We start from the raw sequence: 23,923 nt of genomic DNA on the forward strand, positions 1-23,923 counted from the left end.
GTTGATTGAGCTTTATCTACAAATGCGTTTTTTCGAGTAAGATGGGAGACGTTATATCATCAACGATTGCAGAAGCACTCACGTAAGATTTGATATGACGTACAACGGCGCTCTGTTTCCATCAACCCAATTAAGCTACACAAGAAATGACAGAATAACGCGTGTATTTCGATGCCTTTGTACTCAAGCTCAATTCTCTAGAGACCCGTACCAGTATGCCTACCACAATTCAACCTGCAATACATGCCACCTGCCTGAATTACTCGCCCGCTGCAGTACCCACACCTCTCCTCCTCTCCGGGTCATTAGCACATCCGTAACGTATTGCGCGAGTTTGGCCAGGTGGGGACTGTTCCAAACCAAAGGTGTCGGCATAGGTGCTGTACTATATTAACGAGAGTTTTAGTGATCGAAGACTAAGTTAAGGGATGCAATCCGCCGGGAGTACAAAAAAAAGATGCGAGGGGCCTATAGTCGAGTACGGTTTCTTTTTCCGTACTCAAAGCCGCTTGCGTACAATATTCCTAAAAGTCCCTAAGGTTTATTCTTACTCTCTCAGCTCCTGTCGCGGACCAAGCCAGCGGTGGCCGCTGTGGACGCGTCTTCAGCCAGCAGCGCCGACGGCGACGGCCTGAAGGTCGAGCGCCAGCGGCAGCAGAAGTCGGCGGAGAGCCGGCTGCCCACCCTGGAGGAGTTCCTCGAGAAGCGAGACTTCACGGGGGCCATGTCGCTGCTCGAGTTCACCGGCACCTCCTCGTCCTCGTCCCAGTCCTCACGCCTCGAGGCGGCGCTGTGGACGGCCTACTGCGCCTTCCACCTGGGACAGCACCGGCAGGCGATGCGCATCTACCAGGAACTGCTGGCCGACAAGTCGATGCCGCCGCCGCTGGTGAGTGGAGACGCGTCGTACGCACCTGAGCGAATCGAGACGGAATGCCAAATTCGCTTTCCGGTCATGCTTACTCGTGGTATGCGTGGCCAGAAATATAAGTTCTGTGTATATGTATCAAATAGCTTTCCTGCTAGAGACATCGCATTGTTGAAGATCGTAGTGTTTGGCATATGTTTTGATTGATTCTGTAATGGAGTTTAAACTTGCGAAAGTAACACGGGGGCTTTGAGATGATGATGATGATGAAAAACTTGTGTTCAATCCACTTCAGAACCAACTCGCCAAAGACGAAGTCTTAACATGCGAGTTCTCGTAATGAAGGGCTCCGGAATAATTCAATCCACCTGGCTTTCTTTAATGTAGAGTAGTTAATTAAGCGAGGGTTTTGTCGATTCCCCCAGTTGGAATGGCAGTTACGATGGTCGGTAATTTCAACCTTGCGCGCAGCAGGTAAACCCCGTATGCACTAAGCCACCGTGATTGGAGCATCATAACTATTCGATTCGGTCATCGAACGGAATTATCTATTCTTGCATTAATCTCGACTTCTTGAACTTATAGACGAAGCAAGTTGATGCGCGTCTTCTGAGAACCCAGAGTGTTAACTACGATGTTTGCATTCAGAGTAAACGCACTGCTCGATTGTTGAGGGACTGCTTTTGGGCTCGTTAGTTTGCGCCATGAACACGGAGTTTGTGATCATCGCATAACGAACAGCGCGAACAGTGGCCTAAAGGCTACCCCCATTTTCTCAAGAACGATTTACTTGCGATGCACACACTTCGTCCGCCACGGTATTGCTCACTGTGGCCTCCGAAATACAAGCACAGATGCCGTTACCCTCAGGGTCTGCGTAACGGGCAAACCCCGACAGAATATTGCCAAGTGCGAATGTTGTGCGATACTATAGTTGCTAGCTCGCCCGGCTTTCCATTGCACACTGGCGGAAGTGCGTGAGGTCGATGCCCAGTGTCAGTGGTGGGAAAAGCATTACTTTTCCTCACCATAATGCCGAAGGTGATACTCAGTATGACATATGGTGACCCTACGACATCAGCGCAATAGAAAGCATACAAGATCAATTTGAGTATGTAAGAGCTAGGAAGCTTTAGCTTAGGGCTAACTCCATTATCCCATTGAAATACGTGCGAAAAGAATAACTGCTTTCATTAGGCAACATCTGAACCAATTTCAATGAACGTTGTTGCATTTGAGACAAAAGGTAACCGAGTGCAAAAAGCATAATCCTGATTTTCGAACTCATATTTACAAAAATAAAAATAAAAATTTGCAACGTACAAAATTGGACCATTATTCACAAAATGCTCTAACGATATAGATTTTCGTAAGAGAAAATTCCAGCGCATCCTGATGCATGGCATATCGTCAGCGTAAGTGGCCGGCCTTGATAAAGAGCCTTTAGACAAATGAAAAGTTTTGCGAATTCTGCCATAGTGTGTGGCACCAGAGCTACACTAGAACACGTGATATATGGGAATGCCAGGGACTAATACACGATAATGAGAGCGAGAACTTCTTGCTGGGCAAGTTGATATTGTTCATTATACCTACATTTAAGGCACCAAAAAACCACGCACAGCAGAAGCAGAAGTACGAAAGCTAGTGAATTAGTGGAAGCACTTTATATCAGTAAGAAAGGTAGCTTGTGTGTTAGTGAAACGTCGCTATCATTGTATAAGTCAGAGAAACAGTTTGGTGAAAGAGCCTTATCTTACCGTACTTGATGCTTGAGTGGCCTTCTTGCGCAGGCGCTGACTGAGGGTATAAATGTACGTGTATTCCGCGAAAATAAAGTAGTTGTGAGAGGCGCCCTGTCCCGTTGTTCTATCTTGGGTGCTGTTTGTCGTTTTATGAGGCCTTAAAAATAGGTTTAATGAATGAGAGCGAGACCTTCACCGACAGCCTCCGCGCGCGATGGCAGGCCACGCTGCTCAGCTCAAACCTAGAAGACCAACTCTGGGCAGTCCAGCGGGCCAAGGAAGCCGCCGAGAGGCAAGAACTCTTGGCCGTAACCTCGGCGGGTGCCCCAGCCCACTAACTCGCCGGACGCGAATCGCTCTGATCCGAAATAAAGTTTTTCTGACTCGCTCACTCTGCCGGTGAAGAACGCAGTTTGCAAGTTCACAACTCTGCGCCAAAAAAAAAGTTGTCGCAGTTCTGTAAATTGCGTCTCTTAGAGCGTCTAAGGTGGCCAAATGTCATATGTGAATTTAAAACTTGCATGACATTGTTGCATTGTTTACGAGGATTTAGGAAAAGTCCTACTTGCAGAACAGTGAAATGTGGCAGATGCGCCTCTTGTTTTCGGTGTGAACTTAGAGAAGATGATGACCGCACTGCTGTGATTGCGAGAGCGCTCGTGCTGTTCGCTACTACTGTAGTGCTCTTCACCCATTATCGCCTTTGTAATTGAACCTAATTACACTCGTGGTATAGTACAGAGCGGTGTATAATCAATTCAATCTGCTTTAGAGGCTTGAATAGATGCTGTTTACGGAATTGTGACATCTTTCAAACACTTACTTGTGTTGTTGCTGAGTTACAAAGTTGTAATATTGATACATAGGTTTTCTTAAATTTTGCGGTTTTCGAGAACTTCTCTAGAAGTCTTGGCCTAAATAAAAGAATCTGCTCTGTGCCGTCGGTACCTATTAGCTTCCCCTTTACATGCAGCAAACCTCGTCAACTTCAGTGCAGATGGACGCCGAGCGAAACGATTTCTTTCCCCTATATGTATTTAAATAGGAAAGACAGAGGTAAAGTGTCCTCTTGATGGGCCAGGATGGCATCGGGTGACGGCAGACAGTGTCTGCAATACTTGCAGCGACATTACTTATACAGAAAACTGAATTAGGCTGATAGCAGGAAAATCGAAAGAGTCTGCTGAAAGGGTATTTCACCAAAACACCTGGTACTTCTAGCGCAAGCTGATATTTTTGTTTACCAAAGGAAGCGGGTGGGGTTATTCCGTGAGTGTTCACTAAATGGACTGTTCATTTCAGCGCTCACCGTTTGGATTGAACTCGGAGCCGGTAGGGATAGGCGCCAATCTTCACCGCCGACTCTCAAGCTCAATCCAATCAGTGCACGTTGAATGGACAGTTCACCTATAGTACAGAATAACCTCCGCCCTCATCCACCCAGATGTGATATTAAGGGAAGGCTATACTGTGCCGACAATTTTGGCATATGTGTTCTGAACTTCCTACTGTTTTGAGGCATCGCTTAAAATGTTGCGCGATGTTGTCGAAACAAGGTGCCTAGTGATCACGCAAAAAAATGCTTGAGAGAACGTGGGTTAATGTGCCTATTTGGCACGAGCGCCGCTTCCGGCAATGCAGATCGACTCCGAGCAAACCGCCATGAGACTCGTGTCTCCGTGAGGCACAAAAACAACCCGGGCGTAAGTGACAATGAAAACACGTACGCTAGCCCCACTTCTCTCAGACTATGTGAGAGTCGCAGTTTGAGGGCGTTTAATCTCGCAATTAAATTTAAAATTGTGTTTGCCTGGCCCATCCGTAAGGCGTTTGTGGAGTCCACTTTTGAAGTGTCACCCCAGCAGGACTCATATCTTGTCTTGTCGTGACCACAGAAATCGTAAATTTATTCGAAAGTAAGCTGCCTGAGGGATGCTTGTGCGCAGCTGCAGGTGTGCTTACAGCTAAGATCAGTTGTTTTTCTAGGTGTGTGCGAACATTCCGATATTTCGAACGATGAATCGAATATTTCACAATTGGACTCCCGTCTTCGAAGCGATTAATTACTATTCGTAATTACGAAGAATTTTTCCGGTAGTGTTCGAACATGTTAGCGTCAACTGTGCGCATCAAATGTAAAATTGGAGCCAAAGTGCGACAATATTCATCCCGGAGCCTTAAACTGCTATTATTAGCGCTCTCCGTTAGTGTCTTGAACATACCAAGAAAGTGCTTCCTTGTTCGTAACGCTTTATTTGTGCCTTTAATAAACAACGCTTCAGAACGGGCAATGCAATAAGAAAAGCTTGTGAACGTTGCCAGTATGTAGGATATGAACATCGTTTTCTTTTCATGATGGCTGCCAACGACTCTTTATTATTCGAAAACTACTGAAAAAGTATTCCTTTCAATTCGCTGCTGGCACTATTGCATTAATATTCCATTCGGTTTAAGAAGTCGCCATTCGAACACCCCTATTCTTTTCTTCACGGATTCTCTTCCTCTTCCTGTTCCCTTTCCCTCACCCCTAGTGTAGGGTAGCAAACCGGGTGTCCGTCTGCTTCAACTCCCTGAATTTGCTCTACTTGCTTTCCCTCTCTGCGCTCATCGCAGGACGTGTGGAGCTACCTTGCGTGCTGCCAGTTCCACCTGGGCCTGTACCGCGAGGCCGAAGCGTCGGTGCTGAAGGGCCCCAAGAACCAGCTGCAGAGCCGGCTCCTCTTCCACCTGGCTCACAAGGCGGGAGACGAGAAGAGGCTCATGGCGCTTCACCAGAGCTTGCAGGACATACTCGAAGACCAGCTGTCGCTCGCATCCATTCACTACCTCAGGTACATGCAGAGAGTCACAGGTCCGCATAAGAGTCACTAGCGAGTACACCGATTCGTAGTCCCACCACATATTTTAAAAGATGTGACGTAGAGCAATATCGTGGGTGATGAGGGACGAAAGGTTCGAGCAGACGTGAGCATTAACGAAAGTACCGTAGTTGCACGTGAATAACGCGACCACAAAGACATAACGCGAAGCAAGGCTTTGCATCTCTCAGAATATATTATTGTAGGGAAGAAGAATGCTTGGCGCTGCATCCATATCGCCACTCTCCGGGGAGGCGCGAGGTGGAGAGTGCCTGGGCTGCTCTAGTTGAAAAACGCTGCCAACGGTGCCTGCTGCTCTCGTGTCCTGTCTCTCGTTCGCTTTAGATTTTCGTTGAGGTTGCTGCGGTTTTCCACCACCCTGGAACTACGCAGCAGGCAGAGTCTTCCGTCCGTCATGTTTTACGACGCCAGTCGGATATCCTCATCGGGTTCGCCACCGATCGCATGTGCCTGTGCGCAGCTTCAGCACGATCCTGACATCTTCAGCGGCACCGGTGTGAAAGACGTTGAAGATCGGCTTCAATTGTATGAAAGAGCGAGTACCACCAACAAATGGGAGGATCCTCTGAAGCTAAACAACGCGATCCTTTACTTAACGGGTGTCGCCAACCTGTAGTTTCAAATCCCGTGACGGGGACCTGCTTCAAAACCAGCATCACAGAAGTTTTCGTCCGCCCTGGCGTGCCCAAGTTTCACGCTGCCTCCCTGTCTGCCATTGACGAGCTACTTTCGTTCCCAGCAGGCTGCGACGTGGCTTCGGAATAACTCAAGGATGCCTGGATTAATGCGCTTATCTGCCTCATTTCAGACCCGTCGACACTTCTCCACATTTTCGAGCTTTGCACCGTGATGCCTCGTACTTCAAGTATTCGGGATGGCTTCCTCCATCGCCGGAACTACCTCCCTGGCCGCCGCAAGTGGTTGCTGTTCTTACCTCGACATCTTCGTGATGAAATATGTTCTGCCTTCCATACTGACCGGCAGTGTGCACATGCGGGTTTCTTAAAGACATACACCCGGCTTCGCTCCAGGTTTTATGCTTGTGGCACGCACACCTTTGGGTGCAAGTACATTTGATCGTGCCCTCAGTGCCAATGCCATAACGCTTCTGCTCAGCATGTCTCTGGTCCACTCCAGCCAATCCCATGCCCTGCAAGGCGCTTCGATCGCATTGGCATTGACCTGCATGGACCCCTTCCGAGCATGGCATCCGGAAACCGCCGGATAGTCGTCATCATCGACTACTTGACGCGATACGCGGAAACAGCCGCTCTGCCTGCTGCCACAGCTCGTGATATAGCATACTTCCTCCTGAAAAAAACATTTCTCTGTCACGGCGCACCTCGCGAAGTTTTGAGCGATGGAGGACGTGTGTTCCCCTCTGAAGTCGTAAACGCTCTTCTTGCTGAAGGTTGCATCGTTCATTGCACCATCACCGCCTACCATCGTCAAACTAACGGTCTGGCGGAAAGATTTAATCGCACCCTTGACGACAGGTTCTGCAAGTACGTCGCCTCTGACCACACTGACTCGGACCTTATTTTGCCATTCATCATGTACATCTACAACGCTGCACCACAGGCGATTACAAACTTTTCCCCATTCTTCTTTTTGTATGGCCGCCGAACCTTCGATGACACTCGACACCATTCTTCCGTACGGACCTGATTTAGCCGAATGTACGCCCATCTCTGAAGCCGTCTGCCGCGCCGAGGAATGGCGTCAGCTCTCCCGTTCGTAATGGCAAAAATCTAGACGTGACGATAACCGTGATGCTATATATTGCGAATATAACGCGTAATGCCGCATAGAAAAACTAACGAAACGATGCGTAAAAGCGGATGCTCGCAGGGCGCTTGAATTATGGTTAGGAAGTTCCGTCAGAAGATACAGAGGAAGGAAAAATGCTGACGCCTTTCTCGCTGTCGGCCAGAAATCAGCCGTTCTTTGTGACACGTGCATACAAAGGTTATTGGACAGGCAGCAGTTCAGGAGTGCCGGCGACACAATCGAACAAGGAAGCCTTTCGCCGATTGCACTGTGATTCACCGGGTGACTGGGGTGACTTCGAAGGCCGCTCACTTGACGCGTCTGCGCGACAGCGCTGATACACGGCCTCCACACTGATGCGGTACAAGACAGCTTTAGCAGAGCGTTTACGGTGCGCTCCGCTTAGACCGTCTGAGCGGAACTCCAACAGGAACACTACTGCACGTGCGCACAGCGCTCATGCCGACAGCGAAACGTATAGAACGCTGTCCACGTTCTGCTACGAAACGGACTGAGCGTAGCGTTAGCGTGCATCTGCTTCTCGGAGAGGCGCGCCTAATTCTTAAATTAGCGAAGTCAACGCAGTTCTTGCAGGCACCGAAGGGGGAAATGCGGGAAATGCGGGAAATGCGAGCGGGAGGAGGCGCGACCGACGCTCCGCTAGACCTGTCTACTAACAGTGCTCTAAATCTGGAGAAAAGGACGCGAATTGCGCAGTGGCAACTACCAGCTCGTCGCTCTTGCGCGAGGCCCACAGCGCGCGAGGTGACAGACAATTAAAGAAGCGCGTTACATTAACGAACCCAAACATAACGAGATTAGCGATGTGGGCTTGTTGCTTGTTCATCTTGAAACGAACCGGTTGCAACGCCTACAGGCAACAAAGACACGAAGGCACAAAGGAGACACGCACGTAGCGCTGCGTGTGTGTATTCCTTGCGCCTTCCTGTGTCCTTGTGGCCTGTAGGCGCTACGACTGGCCCGTATGTAACGCGAGACGCTTTCTGAGGCATATTTAAAAAAGAAAGGTTACAAGAACCTCGCGTTATATTCGTTGAAATACGGTAAGTGACGGTGAATTTGAGTGACCCTGAGTATCAACGTGAGTGACTGTCGGCTAGTGTGAGTAGAGGTGAGCGTGTATGAGCATGAGTGGGTGTCGGTATGTTTGAATGGAACTGTGAACATAAATGAGCGTTTGCGAGCATGAGTCAGAACGTGAGTGAGTGCACATGGGTGTGAGCGAGTACATAAAATAGAAAAATTTTGCTGAGTGATTATGAGTGAGTATCCGCTTATCCAGCCTGCCTGTGGGGAAAGTGCGGCGTATCCTCTGTGAGGCTAACTTCCCTGCCAATTCAGTCCTCATACCACAATGTCTGCAATAGGATGGCAAGTTCAGTGAGTTGTAACAACTGCATTTTGTGACAGCAAAGCAACCGGACAACACACAAAAGTGAAGAGAGCCACGCGATGAGCGCTTGATGTCTCGCGGCCTTATTCGTCTTCGCGTGTCGTATGTTTCTCGAGGCTGAAGAAAAATGCATATCCTTATTCTTCGCCCGCTCTCCGGACAAGAAGAGTTCGCCAAAAAAATAGATGTGTCAGGAGGTGAGCAGGAATTTCAATGTAAAAGTGGACAATTTCATTAGCCAAGCATCAAAAGTTACTGGTTGCTGGTGACAAAAGTTATCGTCACCGTTAATCAGTTCAATTGTGTCCAATGCGGTAAAAAATGCCTCTTCCAACTACCTCCTATCACCCATTTCTTGCGCCATCTTACACTACCTCACGCGCCTACAAATTTCCTAATTGCATATCACCTCCTACTTCTCTGGCACCCTCGACTGAGCTTCCCTTTTCCTTGCTGCCATTCTGTAATGCTAATGAATTAAACAAAACAATGGTTGTATATTTCCCTTGCGCAATACTTTGTTACGTGTGCATTAGTAAACTGACGTAACCAAAGTTATATAGCTTTGTAAACCAGCGTGTGGAACCCAGTCCCGAACCGAAAAGCGTACCCTAACCCGAAGTGAACCTGATTCTAGCCCGAAGTGAACCCGAACCAAAATCGATATTCTTAGAATGAGCCTCAGCCCTAATCGATCCTGAACCAAAAATAACAATTGTTACTGTTTTGCTTCATAACGCATAGGATGCAAACGTGTGCTAAATACTTAGACGATTCTTCGAAATATTTACTCTTCTGTCGGCGCACCCCACGAGCACATCGTTACGGCTCACTAGTTGCGCTATGAGCGAGAATGGGAATACAAGATAGGCATGCGCTGATAGCTATATGGCCACCTCCGCAGAGACGCTTGCACTTCTGAACATTGCCGTGCCAGTTGTTTTCTGCGGCCGAAATGTTGTTTCAGGGGCACCACAGAACAAGCCATTTCTCTTCCCACTCCGGCCCAGTTCGCCACCGTTACTGGATAAACAGTAAAGCATACACGCTGGGACACGCAGAGAGCAAGAAGGATGGCTAACTCGAGAATGGAAAATACGAAAATCAACTAGTTCCTCAGATCTGCTATTTTTTAAACAAAAAGTCGCAGTTTCGCCCGAAAGGCGAAGCATCGACTGCGATAGTAAATTAGTAGACAGTTACACGAAGTAATGATAGTAGTTCTATCGGCCGTATAAACTTGTGAACATTCGCCTACTAACTACATTAGCAATCATGGTGTCAGCGCGCACAAGCAAACATGAACACATCACACTCGATGAGCGCCGACACTCGCTGTCAAAATGCTGGTGTGAGCAAGTGCGGCAGCAGCAGCGAGCGAAGTGACCTTCGTGCGGCCCAACGCTTCAACGCAAGAGCGGCGAGAGCACAGCGCGCACAAAGGTATGATCCATCCGCAGATGCCTGCAGTGCGAAGTACGCATCTGTTGGTGGTGTCGACACCGGCTAGCCTCCTTCCTGCGTAGCCTCATCGCTTTCCTCCATACATGGCGTGCGATATTGAGCCGCGATCCTCGGCTCAATCGGCTCCTCTTGCGCCCGGTTGCAAAATGCGCAGTTGCTGCCGGAGCACGACGCTGCGCCCGCTCCCCCCCTTCATTCCTAACCCCGCACGGCCTTTATCGTGACCGAAGACGGCGCGTTTGCTCTCCGCTTCCTTCCTTCGCACGCGCCAGATTGAGCCGCGATCGTCGGCTTCCCTGGCACGCTTTCACTCGTACATACAGCATACGACGCGCGGCGACGGTGTTATCGCCTTTGGAATGTATATGGAACATCACAACGACGCCGACAGCGACGGCAAAAATGCACCGGAGTGTCCGCATGATTGCTATCGCAATAGTAACACTGCGGTCGCTACTGGGTGCCATCATCTTTTCAGTGTGGTGTGACAACGGCTGTGAACGCACAGCAAAATTTGCTATGTTGCCTGTCACTGTTCAGCGCACGTTCGGCATCCCCAAGCAGAGTACAACGTGCTCATCGATTTCTAAAAATCAATGACGGGATACAATGGGCGTGATAGGCAGAACTGGGCCCATGTTTAGTCAACCCAAGGCTCTCCGCCACGTGCACTTGTGCAAAGATCGCCGCTGCGTTTAGCACAAGCTGTCTTTGTTCATCGTTCGGAATCATCAATGTCCTCATCTGCTTGTATTCATGCGAAAGCATCAAATGTTCCATTGAGAGAAAAAGCCGGTGCCTGCAGCAGAGATACGGCTCCTAAAATTCACATTTGCTGCGACGTCACGTCACGTGCCTGCATCAACGGAGCAGAGCGCTAGAAACGGAACACCTGCTGCGGCACTAGCGCTCCAGATGTTGCGTGAGTGGAGAGGCCATTGCTCTTGCTTTGCAGTTTTACACTAAGAGTGGTCAAGCGCACATAGAAATGAGTCAAGTACACGAAAGAAACGGCAATTAAAAAAATGCAGTAAGCAAGAATAACAGCAGGAGTAAGCAAGGGGCAAATACAAATCATGAATAAATATAAACATGGGCATATTCAATTACGGGGTTTTACGTGCCAAAAGCACGATATGATTTTGCCGCACGCCGTAGTGGGAGACTCGTAATTAATTTCGCCCTGCTGAGGTTCTTTAACGTGCACCCAATGGACGGTACACGGGACGTTTCGGATTTCGCCCACTTAGACGTGTGGCCACCGCGGCCGGGATTCGATTCCGCAATATCGGCTTTAGCAGCTCAACGCCAAAGCCAGTACACATCAACGGCAGGTAAAGATGAACATGAAATCGAAATTACCACGATAGGAATAATAGTAAGTACCAAAGGCGAAGAAAGTACATATTCGACACTTCAAATGGGTGGTATAGGCAATAGCGTACAAGTACATGCCCTAGTACATACTAAAGGAAGCAGGATCATTTGGTACATAGATATAAAGATTTAAAAGGGAATCATCGCAACCAGGAAAGAACGAGCGAGGTAGAGTTATTGCATAATATCGGGCCGCTTTAAATTTTACAGCGGTGGTGGTGTTCGCAGCAACGGCTGGTAAGGTGTTCCAATTCTTTGCCCTCTGGACGAAAAATAGCAAGCGCGCAGAAATATGGGCATGTGTGAATGAACGGCTTTTGTGGTGACTTATACTATAAGCGACAGTCGGTGAGCGGGGGTGATGACGGGGTGGTTAACTGACGCATGATAAAATTTGTTAAAAAATAAAAGTCGAAATTTTGCCGAGGCATTGGAGGCTGAGGAGGTTGGTCCGTTCTTTTCTTGCGTTGACAATTGTTAGATAAGTGTGGTTGGAAAAAATGAACCTGGAAGCGCGATTTTCTATTCATTTGAACATCTTTGAAAGTTAATCTGGTCAAGGTTCGAAATCGCGCAGGCGTACGCCTGCTTCGGCCGTACGAAGGTTTGGTAACCAAATATTTGTTATACAGAATGCGGTGGGGCGCAACAGCTACGATTCAAACAAGCAAAATGTGACGTTGACCTAGTGCTTTATATCGTGAAAATGCTCCATTGCGAGAAAAAGTGAGCGACGCGGCATGGGGCTGACGATGTATCATGTATTAAATCCACTTTTCAAGCCAATTCTTGAGTTTCGAAAAGTAACAGCGCTACATAGACAAGGACACAGGCAAAGAAGAACACGACAATGGCGTTACTTTTGCAAACATGAATTACCACCAACTCGCCGAAGTGCCCTTCTAGTGATATTCTTAAGTATGCCTACCGTTTCCTTGGAGAACATTTTTGGCAGCGTAAAAACGACAATTCTTCCCGTATATATATTGTTCCGTAATTTACCTGAAAAGCACACTGAGTGATTTACTTGAGCTGAGCAGGCCAATTAACAATAACCTTTTAAAGCAAGCCCAAATAAGCAGCCTGTACGTCTTGTCCGAAAACAGTAAAATGAAGCCCAATGTTTGTTTCTAAGAAACGTTATGAGTGCAGCCTTAAGTCTAAGGCCCCAGCGGCAGTAGCAGCACTTACAAGTCTGGCAGAATCAGCTTTCGCGGATGCTCCAATGCCGAGCTGGTCAGCAGCATCTCCCACTGCTCGTGCGTTGCGTTTTGGTTGAGGGAGTTAAGATTTTTTGGAAGGCCCATGTGGTGTGGTATAAGGTAGCTCGCTCTGTACAGAAAGGACAAAGAGATTGATAAAAGGTGGAGTACGTCGCATGTAGGAGCGTGAGGTGAGGGTAAGTGTTGGTCTGAATTGGCCTCCAGAATGTGGCTTCAGCTCTGGTGAGAGTTCTATTCAAAAGGCGGTAGAGGTGGAGTATTTCGTAGTAAGTGTGTAGTGCTTGTGGACGTGGATCCACTCCTCCCCATGACCCATCAAAATAAAGTTCTCTCTCTAGCTCTCAAAGAACCGATTTAACATGCATCCCGTTCTGTTAAAGGTACACATTTTGTGTTGTGCTTTTCCACACAGATAGCGTAGAGGAGGAGTAGGAATAAACTTTATTTGTGCACAGCAGATTTGAGACCTAGGCCTCTACCTAAATGACGGCCTCGAGCCCTTGGGCCCTGGCGGCATCTTCGGCCAGCTGGATTGCCTTGAGTTGGTCTTCCGGTGCACAGCTGAGCAACGCGGTCTCCCACTGCTCTCTGGTCTTAATTATTTTATTCTGTATGGATGTACGAGGACAAGCCCAAACCATATGTTGTAGGTCCGCCCTTTCTTCACAGAATCTACATCTATCCGTGTAAAGGTCCGGGTAGCAGCGGTGGTAGGCCACCGGGTTCGGATATGTATCTCTTTGTAAGAGGCGCCATGCCGTCGCTTGCGTAGAAATAAAATTTTTAATAATTGCGGAGAGAAAAGGATGCATTCTACTAGGCATGGAACGCTAGCTTGTGTGAATCAGTGATAGTGAAAGTCGCTTTTTTCTTTAAGCTGTCGACGCAAGTTTTTTTTTTTTAATTGATTCGAATGCTCGAGTTCAGGAAGACCGAAAATCTGGCCACTCGAAAGCAGCCGTCAACGACAGAATATGCTTAAGATTATTACCGTTTTCTCTGTTAATATAGCTATAACGCAAGCAACCCCCCCCCCTCACAACTCCCCCCCCTTCTTGCCTCCTCATCTGCTACTCCAAAAAAAGATATAGAAAGAAAGAATTCAGGGTAAGCGATCGCGCAAGTTCACAAGCTATTAGTCAAATACAAAAGCCTGAAGCGTGCTTACATGAGCGGAGCCGGCAGCCTTTCCTTCTCATCGTCTGGGGAACGAAATAAATTGCACAAGGAGGCTTTTCTGCACAATTATACATGAAGCGGCGAAGCCAAACTTTCAGGCACCTGCTTACGTTAGCGCAGTCAACTTTGAGAGCTTGCCAAACTATTGATATCACCTTCAGTCAAACCGCATGCATTTCTTTACAAGAATTTCATTCTCCAACAAATTTCTCCCTTGTACCTTGTACGCAATATTATAAATCTTTTCTATAAATTCCTTCCATATTAGGAAGCAACTCAACACAACGTTCTATCATGTTAATGAAAACTGCAACTTGGGCTTGCGTAAGCGGTGTGTTTTTTTCTATCAGGTTGTTTTGGAACAGTCGTTTGCACGCTACGCGACGATTGCGACTTTCTACGTTGCAGTCCGTTCGTCCTTCCGTCGGTCCGCCCGTCTGTTAATCCATCCATCCATCCATCCATCCATCCATCCATCCATCCATCCATCCATCCATCCATCCATCCATCCATCCATCCATCCATCCATCCATCCATCCATCCGTCAATCCATTCATCCATCCATCCATCTATGTCATTGTCGTCATACGCTAGTCGTCATCCCATTTTTCCTCACGCCTAGCTTTGTTGTCACGATGCCGACGTTATAGAATCGTCAGCATTTTAGAACCGTCATCTCACTGTCGTCATACAGCCTTTATTTTTCTGTTGACGTCATTTCTTCGTCATTTCGTTGTCATCACTGCTTAGTCATCGTGCCGGCCGAGTGGGCTGATACTGGAGGCAGTATGTGTCGCATATAGCCGAAGCAACGGAACTACCAGAATGACCACTTGATATTCTGTATAAACGTGGCTTCACTAATACTATCTGTCTCTGCATTGATTGAATGCTAATCGCATTACTGTCAACAGTCACCGTGAGATGGGTTCTGCCGTAATATTTTCTTGTCGTAATGTGAACTAGAATGTTGGCTATCCCCGTTTGCTCTCTGATGCACACCACTCCCTTCCATTCTGGGCACGTCCTGGGCATGAGCCGCTCTTCGATTGAGCCTCTTCTTGCTAACTTGGGTGACTCAGTATGTGCCAGTGGGTATGTTCCGCGGTTCAATGAACCTCCGTGCTACTGAGTATGTGAGGCTTTTCTGTAACAAGAGAGAGAGGAAGCAAGGAGAAGGAAGGCATGGAGGTCAAGCCGACTAGCGTTCTCGTTGCCACCCTACACTGTGGGAAGGGAAAGAGGGAATATAAAGAAGAAAGAGGAAGAGAGTCAACACTGCATGTGCACGCTGCACTACGTGCAGTAAAGTGTCTTGAAACCAAAGTTCAAGCAAGTGCCTTGCCGATACATTGGGCTGCCGTCATTCTGCTGTCGGAAGCTAATCTTGGTGCTTCCCCATAGACGCCGATGCGCGTTGAAGTCGCCTGGGATGACTAAGCGGTCAGTGGTCGTTAGCAGTACGTCGCAGTACGCGACGGTAAATCTCTAGGGTGCACCGCGGCTTTTTTTTTACTTCATGCGAATATAATGCTGGAGGTGGGCCATTGTGCTTACTAAAGAGTTGCAAGCAAAAAAAAAAAAAAAGGTTATTCGGTGTTGAGCGGAATCGAACCCGCGTCATATATGTTGAGACGTTTTACTGTGTACATATATTTTCGCACGTCCCACGCGAGTTCATCGTGAGAACGCGAGAGGAGCCCAGCAGGTTCATACGTGACGAGTTTTTGGCGGTAGCACTACATTTTTTTTTTCTTCAGCATTGATTTAAACACAGTGAAGGTCTTGGATGGCAAGGGTAAAGGCAGAACATTGTCTGACTAACTAAGGCCCTGTCACCCATACATTGCTCAAAGTTAAGGTAGCATATCATAAAATATAGTATACACACATACAGTGGCGTAGCTAGGTCGTCTGGCACCCGGGGCCCTAGGTCTTCTGTCACCCCCCTCCCCGGGTGTAGCCGGCGGAAAGAGGGGTGTCTTCAGACGTATATGACAACCCCCCCTCTCTGGCCCCTTGCACCCGGGGCCCACGGCCCCCCGGCCCCCCCTGTTGCTACGCCACTGCACACATATCAATAGCGTGGATTACACATACATAGCATATATTACAAACATACGTGTATTAAATACAAGAATCATTGTACAAATTTCTAAGTAGTGATGTGTCGCTACACTTGTTTCATTGCTAATCGCATTAACGTGGACATTCATCGCGACATAGGTTCTGCCAGATTTTTTGTGTACATGGGCCCGGTACAATGAAGTTTACTTCCAAAAAAGTAACACATGATCACTATAGGCGATGGATATGAATTCTGATCCCCGATTTCATCACTTCGGTAAAATCTCGCTTTTTTTGAGATTGCGTTTCTGCACACACTCCTGCCGCAGTGAAGAAGCTGATGTCAATGTGAAGCCATGAGTCCTACAGCGGCACTGCACACCGTTTTGTAAAGAATTGTGTTTCAGAGGTCGGTATTTGATTTCACTTTTATTAATTTGTCTTCTCTTTACAGAGCGCACTACCAGGAGGCCATAGACATCTACAAGCGCATTCTCCTCGAAAACAGGTTAGTTCACATATGACTGCAGCGACAAGGTCTACGCCAAGCGTTAGTGGCGGTGTGCGGTGCTAGCGCTCGTTCCCACCCCCCCTTTCTTTTTGACAGCTCGTCCGTTGACGTACAAAGTGCGGTAGTATTCGTTGGGACGCATTCTGTAGAGAGAAAAAAATTGGCATTCGGCAAATCCCGCATCTGTTACTTGTGCTGGCAACCCTGTTCAAATAAACAAATACATAAAAGTTCACGGTGACTCTTTCGCTTGGTGCTGTACTCACGTTTCTCGTAATGGCGTAGATTCGAGGTACTTCGTCGAAGTCGAAAGAGTCCTTGCTGCCGATTACCTTTTGATCAGTCTCAAGGATTTCAGAAATGAAACCGCCGAAACTTGCGGTGCGCGCGCTAGCGTCGGACCTGCCGAGCGAGCCCCATCGGTATTCTTTAAAGAGAAAGAGCCTTTCAAGTGAGCCGGAGGTTGCAAAAGGGAGGTGTTTGTTCGTAGTGAGCCTCCGAAAGGTGCCAGCACTTGTTCGCGGCGTTGATCCACCGCTACAGGTACGATACTTGCCTGTTTTCCACCTTCGGAAGCAACTCCACACTGGAACTTACGTGGCATTTTTTTTCGCAAAGCATCCAACAATACATAGGCAATGATGTCTGTAATGGTTTCAGAAGGTGAATACGAATATTGTCCACTGATGTTTGATATGTGCATAGGGAAATAAGCTAACCAAACCAAACGAAACTTACACGTACATCACTAATTCGTGAAAGCGCCTGCCTAAAAAAGTACGCTCCGCGACTTGAAATGCCAGGAACATATTTAAAATATATGAAATAAGGCAAAGTTCCGTTGGCCGGGAATAATGAGGTTGTCCTGAGTAAAGCGTTTCGAACAAACCAGCATATTGTCAGTCACCTGCTTCTCAATGCGCACGTTTATTATCCATGTCACTCTCCGTTGTGCGTCATCAGCTGCTTTCGGAAAACGATGAAATGATGAATTGCTGTCGCTGCTGCGATGACACGCCATAATGGCACGAAGCAAACTTTTTTCGACATGCGTTTTTGCTTCTTTTTGGGGCTTGGGCGCAGCGGCATCACGACAATTTGAGAATTACGAGGAAAGGCAAACGCTGTAATGTGCGAATCTGCGCCTGAACGAGATTCGCGGGTTCTCGGCACCGCCGCTAGGGGACGAGCATTTTGTTGGAGTCGCGAAGCACTGACATTAATAGCAATATCAATTGCTGCCAATGGTGTTACTGCACTTAAAACATTGCAGTTGCTGCACTGCACTTAGTAATTAACAATGCTGTTATTGAATCTGTTAATTAGTAAAGACACCTCTGCATTCACTTTGCTAACAGTCTTTCATGTCAAACTCAAATTGACTTCCTGGCTAACAATTCGAATCGCATGTTGAGTTTCATTCGTCGCAAGTTTTCGCTAGCACCGCTTTTCGTAAAGCTGCTGCCAAGCAAAACGCCCATCAGATCAAACCTCAAGTATGCTGCATGTAATCCATCGGAATCTGCGCAACTAATTCCCCCATTTGTGATCACTACTGTACGGCGAGTGTAACTTCAATGAAGATGCCACTCGACCTCCTTTACCTTGCAGTAGGACAAAAATCACAAGACACGTTCACTTTCGCAATAGCTACTACATAAATTGGACCTAAAAGCATTTTTCTCGGAACCTCGGTACATCTGATCTTGCGTAGAGCGTATAATTTAAGGTCCACGTCAAAAGCTGTCCGTAGAAACCTCCATTGAAACTCCTTCCTGCCAAGGACAGCCTAATGTTATAGAAAAGATTACACAAACAACGTACGAGCAGTCAAGGAAAGCTATCTCTTTATTTGTCAGCGCTATAGAAGGGTGACTATTGCGTATTCTTTGCGTTCTTGAAAATCCAAAACGCTTCAGCAGTTTCCTGCGTGCGTTGGTCATTGTGTCGTGCGATTATGGTGGTGCTGCAGAACTCTCGCGTGCACCCACAGCCACGAAAACTACTGGGCAAACGAGAGGTCGGTGCACCTTTCAAAATATTTTCACGTTCACTTGGACGAACTTTGCACAACGTCCCGACTGTTCAAGATGCATTCGTTCGCTGATAACGCGGATAAATTCCAACTTGCTCGATTCTCCATGTTTGTGCCGCCCGTCTAGTTGCCAACGCAACTAAACGCCCGTTTAGTGCGTTCTGTATGTATGGCGGATCGCAAAGAAACTTGGAATCTTATTCCTGGCCGCTGCCAGTTTTGTGGGAAATGCTGCGACCAGGAAACTTCCTGCAGCTGCACAGGAACGCACGAAGTGCACTGATACTCTTATTTTGGTGACACATGAGACAGTCGAGAGTTCGGGCAGGTGGAGTGGGCGCTGTGATTTCTCACATGTTACAGTTGCCAACCACGCTGTCGACGTTAACCCCCTAGATAGCGGAAGAGTATTCGGCGAAATTCAGCGTTCGGGCTAATTGCGTCCCTCGCCGCCTTCCCGCAGGGACTTCCTGGCGTTGAATGTGTACGTGGCCCTGTGCTACTACAAGCTCGACTACTACGACGTATCGCAGGTGGGGATTGTTAAGCGTGTATGTATGTGCAACAACGGCTTTGTTATTGGTCGATTAAAGTTGAGTGTTTGAACAATACCAAGCAGCTTTCTTGGACTCTCCGTGGAGCGTGAGGTGATTTTGGATGGACTTGTTTGCTCGATGGTGTTGTGATTGTCGGCACCTTTTCTTTTGTGTGATTTTCCACAATCGCTTGATGTATATACTGTGATGTCACTGCTGGCAGCCAGAGTAAAGCATCCATGCATCCATGCATCCGTCCATGGATGGATGGATGGATCAATCCAGGGATGGATGGATGGATGGATGGATGGATGGATGGTCCGTCCGTCCGTCCATCTGTCCATCCTTCCAGCGAAAAAAAAATCTCACAGGATGCAAAAGAATAATTAAAATTTAAGCGTTAGAATTAGTAGGTGCAAGACGCCTATTTTCGCAGTGAAATGGGATAACACGGTCCTTATGCTGTTTGGTCTGCCTCAGATAGCTTAGCGGTTTCATGGCCTTGTTTAGTAAAAACCTTGTTCGGTGAAAATGATAAAGACGACGATAATGGCCCTCTCGGGAAAATCCTCCTCGCTGAAACATGATGGGGGGAAATGAAAAAAAATAGTTGCAGCAGTCAAGATGGAAATTTCCGTATTTTTAAAATGGCCTTCAGTGGAAGGTAAATTATTATTTTAACTACTCACTTAATGAAACCTCAAATTTGGTGTTTTTGCATTTTGTATTCTTACTATTTGCTTTGTTTGACGCTGGTTTGTCAATAGCCGGCAGCTTCACTGTCATCTTTTTGGTCTTGTCGCCCAGTTAAGCCCCCTATCGAGCGCAGCAAGAAGCACTGCACACCTGCTGTCCGTCGATTTCTTGGGATTTGCGTGAAGAACCGGACTATGCAAACACGAACACAGGTAGTCTAAGCCGTTTCAATGGCGGCAATTTCTCATGTAACATCCAAAAGCGTATATTAAGTGTTGACAATCGCGGATTGTGGAAATACACACATTTCCAAGCGTTGATGTCCATTAGTAACTGAGCACCAAGGCGGAAGCGGGCGCTCGTACATATATTTTACCGCTAGATACCCGGCAACAGCTCTATTTTGTCTCCCTCATCCGGGCGTACGGTCAACAAGGCCGTCTGTGGTTGGTCAAGGGGCGCCCAAAGAACACGCCTAGAAATCTCTATACGGCACGCTTTCGAGATGCAAACTCCCGCGTCTAGGCGAACAGCAGGCCGGAGGACATCTCTATACCTATTAGAAGAACAGGCGGTTTTCCGGCAACAGCGGGATTCGGATCCAGTACCTCTACCATATGAGGCGGAGGCTCTGTGGCTACGCCACCGCTGCGATCACTCGAAGTCCGAGACTCGGCACATTTCAAATGGATACGCGGGCGACACGTAGCATGGGCATCCTTTTTACAAAGAACGATTTCCAGTGTGAGACGCAGTCCTCCTATACGACGCGGCGAGAAGCTGCGTCCGTTGGCCCCTCACGCGGTGGAACGGCCTGTTCTGCCGTGGTTCTCAAGCTGATGCTAGCAGAGTTCTGTCCACGTCTCCATGAAATTCAAGCAGGTTTTCGTGTGGCAGTGAATAAGATGCATTGGCGTCATCCCAGCAGCCATGTTGGATGGCCATCATGATGAGAAGTTGCGTCCGTGTTGTCATCTGCAAGCTATCCATACAATGACATCACGGTCAGATCGTGTAACACTTTTGGGTCTAAAGGAGGGGTTGCGACCAGCTGGCGCCGTGTTTAACGTACGAACTTGGTAGTGTGTCGGCGTATGTCTTGCAGGAGGTGCTGGCGGTGTACCTGCAGAACTTCCCGGACAGTGCAACCGCGATCAATCTGAAGGCATGCAACCACTTCCGCCTTTATAACGGAAAGGCGGCTGAGGTGAGTGCGTGATAAGAATGCGTTCACTGTTCACGAAAATTTATCCATGCAGATACTTTTTGTCTTCCAATCGTATTTTCAGGGAGTGGCAACAGGAAGTGATAAGTGATGTATACAGCAAATGCTTGTGAGACGAAAGTAAAATAAACGTAAAAAAACAAAGCATTCCTGCAACAGATTTACCAAGAGGTGCTGGAGCCCATTAAAACCACTTTAATCATAAAATATTACGCGCTGTCTGTAGACGAGCGAAGGGTACATAATTTTATGCCATGGCGATAGAGAAACCATTAAGAAAGGCGGAGAAAAAAATGGGCGCGATCTTTAGCAAGCTCTCGTAATTAGGGTGTGATTAAACGCCGATTCAGTGTGCAGCAACTTGTCGCGTTTCTTCTTTTTTTTTTTTTCAGGCATCATGAGAATTGTATTACCCATGTGTATTCAAGAATCACTCGTTTACGAGATAAACATTTGGTCAAGTGAAATAAATGTTTTTGACAACTCAAGAAGGTTGTTCATATCTAAAAGTCTTGCCATAGCCGCAGACCTAACTAAATTCTGAGGTTTTACGCGCTGAAACTACGATCCTCCACGTCGTAGTGGAGGGACTCTATATTACTTTTGACAACTTGAGGTTCTTTAAAAGGCGCCTAAATTTAAGTACACGTGCGTCTTCGCATACTTCTCCCATCGAAATATCGCGTATCGCCCCTTCCGCGGCCCGTATTGAACACGCGACCTGCAGCTGAGTAGCGCAACGCCGTGGCGATTGAGCTACAGCGGCGGGTTAGTGCCAAGGAGGTTTTTGAAAAAATTCAAAAGGAGGTTTTTGAAACCTCATTGGTTAGTGCTGATGAGCTAAGCCTCGCCCCCGGTGTGCCGTCCTGCAGGCGGAGCTGAAGAGCTTGCGAGAACGCGCGTCGCCCACCTTCACGTACGCCCAAGACCTCATCAAGCACAACCTGGTGAGACCAGTTGACTTTGCGGAGCATGTGAAAACTCAAACTTTACATTTGGAGAGTGTGAACAGTTAGTGGACCTAATGCCGACTTGGAGGTTCGACATACAGGGCTTCATGCCGTCAAAGGACAGAATCGTACGATTGAGAGGAAACTGGCAATTCATCCTGAGTTGGCATCGTTTATAAATAGTATGCTCAGAAAACTTCTAAAGTATGTTGAAACACATTTTTGTGATACTTTTTGTGCAGTGCGAACTGTGAACATCTTTCTTTCTTCTCCTCTTTCAATCGCCTTCCCTCCTTCCCCACTGCAGGATAGCGTACCAGACTCAGCCTGGTTGACCTCCCTACCTTTTCCTTATGACTTCTGTCCCTTATAATACCTCGTGTTTTAAAATACTTTTTCACTCCAACTTTAACTGAGCATAGTTTTTCTGGCATAGCTCAAGGCGGTAAAAAAAAAAAAATTAAGGGACTCACTGAAGACGCGAATGTATCTTCCACCATCTTCCAGGTAGAGCTATAAGCAGAAAGTAGGCGTAATTAAAAGAAAATGCATAGCAACGAACAAGGCACAAGTAAAAGAATACCACAAGCGTATTCTCAAAGATTTATTTACGCTATAGTACCATTCATAAATGCGAGTGCGAGCCATTAATGGTGCTCGACATAATATCAGAGAAAGCGGCATGGCCAATTTAAGTACTCCCTACGAAGGAGAGGTCTTGTGAATTCAGCCTGTGGCACTGAAGAATCTAAGTTAATGCACACGTCTTCAGCACCCAGCGGCTTCAATACCACAATTACAACATATATCCTAAAGGAGTTAAATCACTCATTAAATATTAGTTTATGAGTTAGTCAGTGATGATAGCGCATTTCATTGAGATAGCAATTACACGCACATTCGAGGCGCGTTCACGCCGTCATCGTACCGTCCCTCTGTCGACGGCACATACGCCCTTCGCGCACGGTGGATGAGAGAGTCTCCAGAGATGCGTGAACGCGTTTGACTGGAAAATAAACGAGAAGCGAAGTGTACGGGTCGTCAAAGCCTCAATCGGCTCGGTGACGCAGCAGTCAGCCTGCGTTCCGCTGCTGGCGGGAGCGTTGTGCGCGCGCACACTATAAACAAACTGGCGTTTCTGCTGAACCGCTGTGTGTATGCTCTGTTCTGAGCAGTAGCCGTCACGTTAACGTCATCTTTAATATTCCATTAGACGCCGAGTAAGGCCGGCAATCTCCCGTCGGCCTCACCTCGCGCAGCATCGAGGTGCGATAGCGGCAACGCTCCTTATGGTGGCGCTCCTCATTAAGCAAGCTTTGTGAGGCGTCTGGTCGCTACCAGGATGCGGTCCCTCCTGCGCAGAAAGAGTTGCCTTGCGCGCTGTCCAGTTACATCCCACGTAACTTTAGCCAAACATTAAAATACATGCAAACGCAACGTAGGTGAACTGAACAAAGGTAATGTTGCCTGCCGTCGCTTGTAGATACTCATATATTTTTTTAATTCCGCCTAATTACATAATTAGTCCTAATTAATTAATGACCTTCTCAAATAATATAATTAGGTGAAGAGTGTCATAGAGATAATTTTAGAAGAACATGAGAAACTCCCGATAGAGCTTTCTGTTGCTCAATTGGTGATGTATAAAAGCGTTTTTTCGAGCGTGAAAGACGGCCGCAAATATACACAATAATTGCCTCGCGACAGAACCAAAGTGATGCCGTTTGCCGTCGAGGCTCGAGGCCAAGCGACGGCAAACAACATTACTTTCGTTCTGTCCACCTACGTGGCAGTTGCATATTTTTAATATTCGGCTAGAATTACGTGGGACGCCCGGTATATGTGTTCTTCAATGAACACCTTCGACGTTAACTGGGTCGCTGAGTATGCGCCCGCGGGTAAGTGCCGCTTTTCAATGAACCTCAGTAACGTGCCGCTGGCCATGCGCCGTTCTTCAATGACAACCAAAAAAAAACCTCCAAAA

At 47.5% G+C, this 23,923-nt stretch overlaps 1 protein-coding gene across 1 annotated transcript in view; it reads left to right on the forward strand.

Annotated features, from left to right (window-relative positions):
• Positions 1 to 23,923, forward strand: part of LOC126526316 (intraflagellar transport protein 56-like) — a 69,488-nt gene that overhangs the window by 9,096 nt on the left and 36,469 nt on the right. Inside the window, exons 2-7 of the mRNA XM_072284076.1 lie at positions 560 to 889; positions 5,227 to 5,444; positions 16,441 to 16,494; positions 18,996 to 19,065; positions 20,870 to 20,971; positions 21,862 to 21,936. Of these exons, the coding sequence (XP_072140177.1) occupies positions 560 to 889; positions 5,227 to 5,444; positions 16,441 to 16,494; positions 18,996 to 19,065; positions 20,870 to 20,971; positions 21,862 to 21,936 (849 nt within the window). The remainder of the gene's footprint in view (positions 1 to 559; positions 890 to 5,226; positions 5,445 to 16,440; positions 16,495 to 18,995; positions 19,066 to 20,869; positions 20,972 to 21,861; positions 21,937 to 23,923) is intronic.

The sequence above is a fragment of the Dermacentor andersoni genome, chromosome 8 (assembly GCF_023375885.2).
Source record: "Dermacentor andersoni chromosome 8, qqDerAnde1_hic_scaffold, whole genome shotgun sequence".
Lineage (NCBI taxonomy): Eukaryota > Metazoa > Arthropoda > Arachnida > Ixodida > Ixodidae > Dermacentor > Dermacentor andersoni.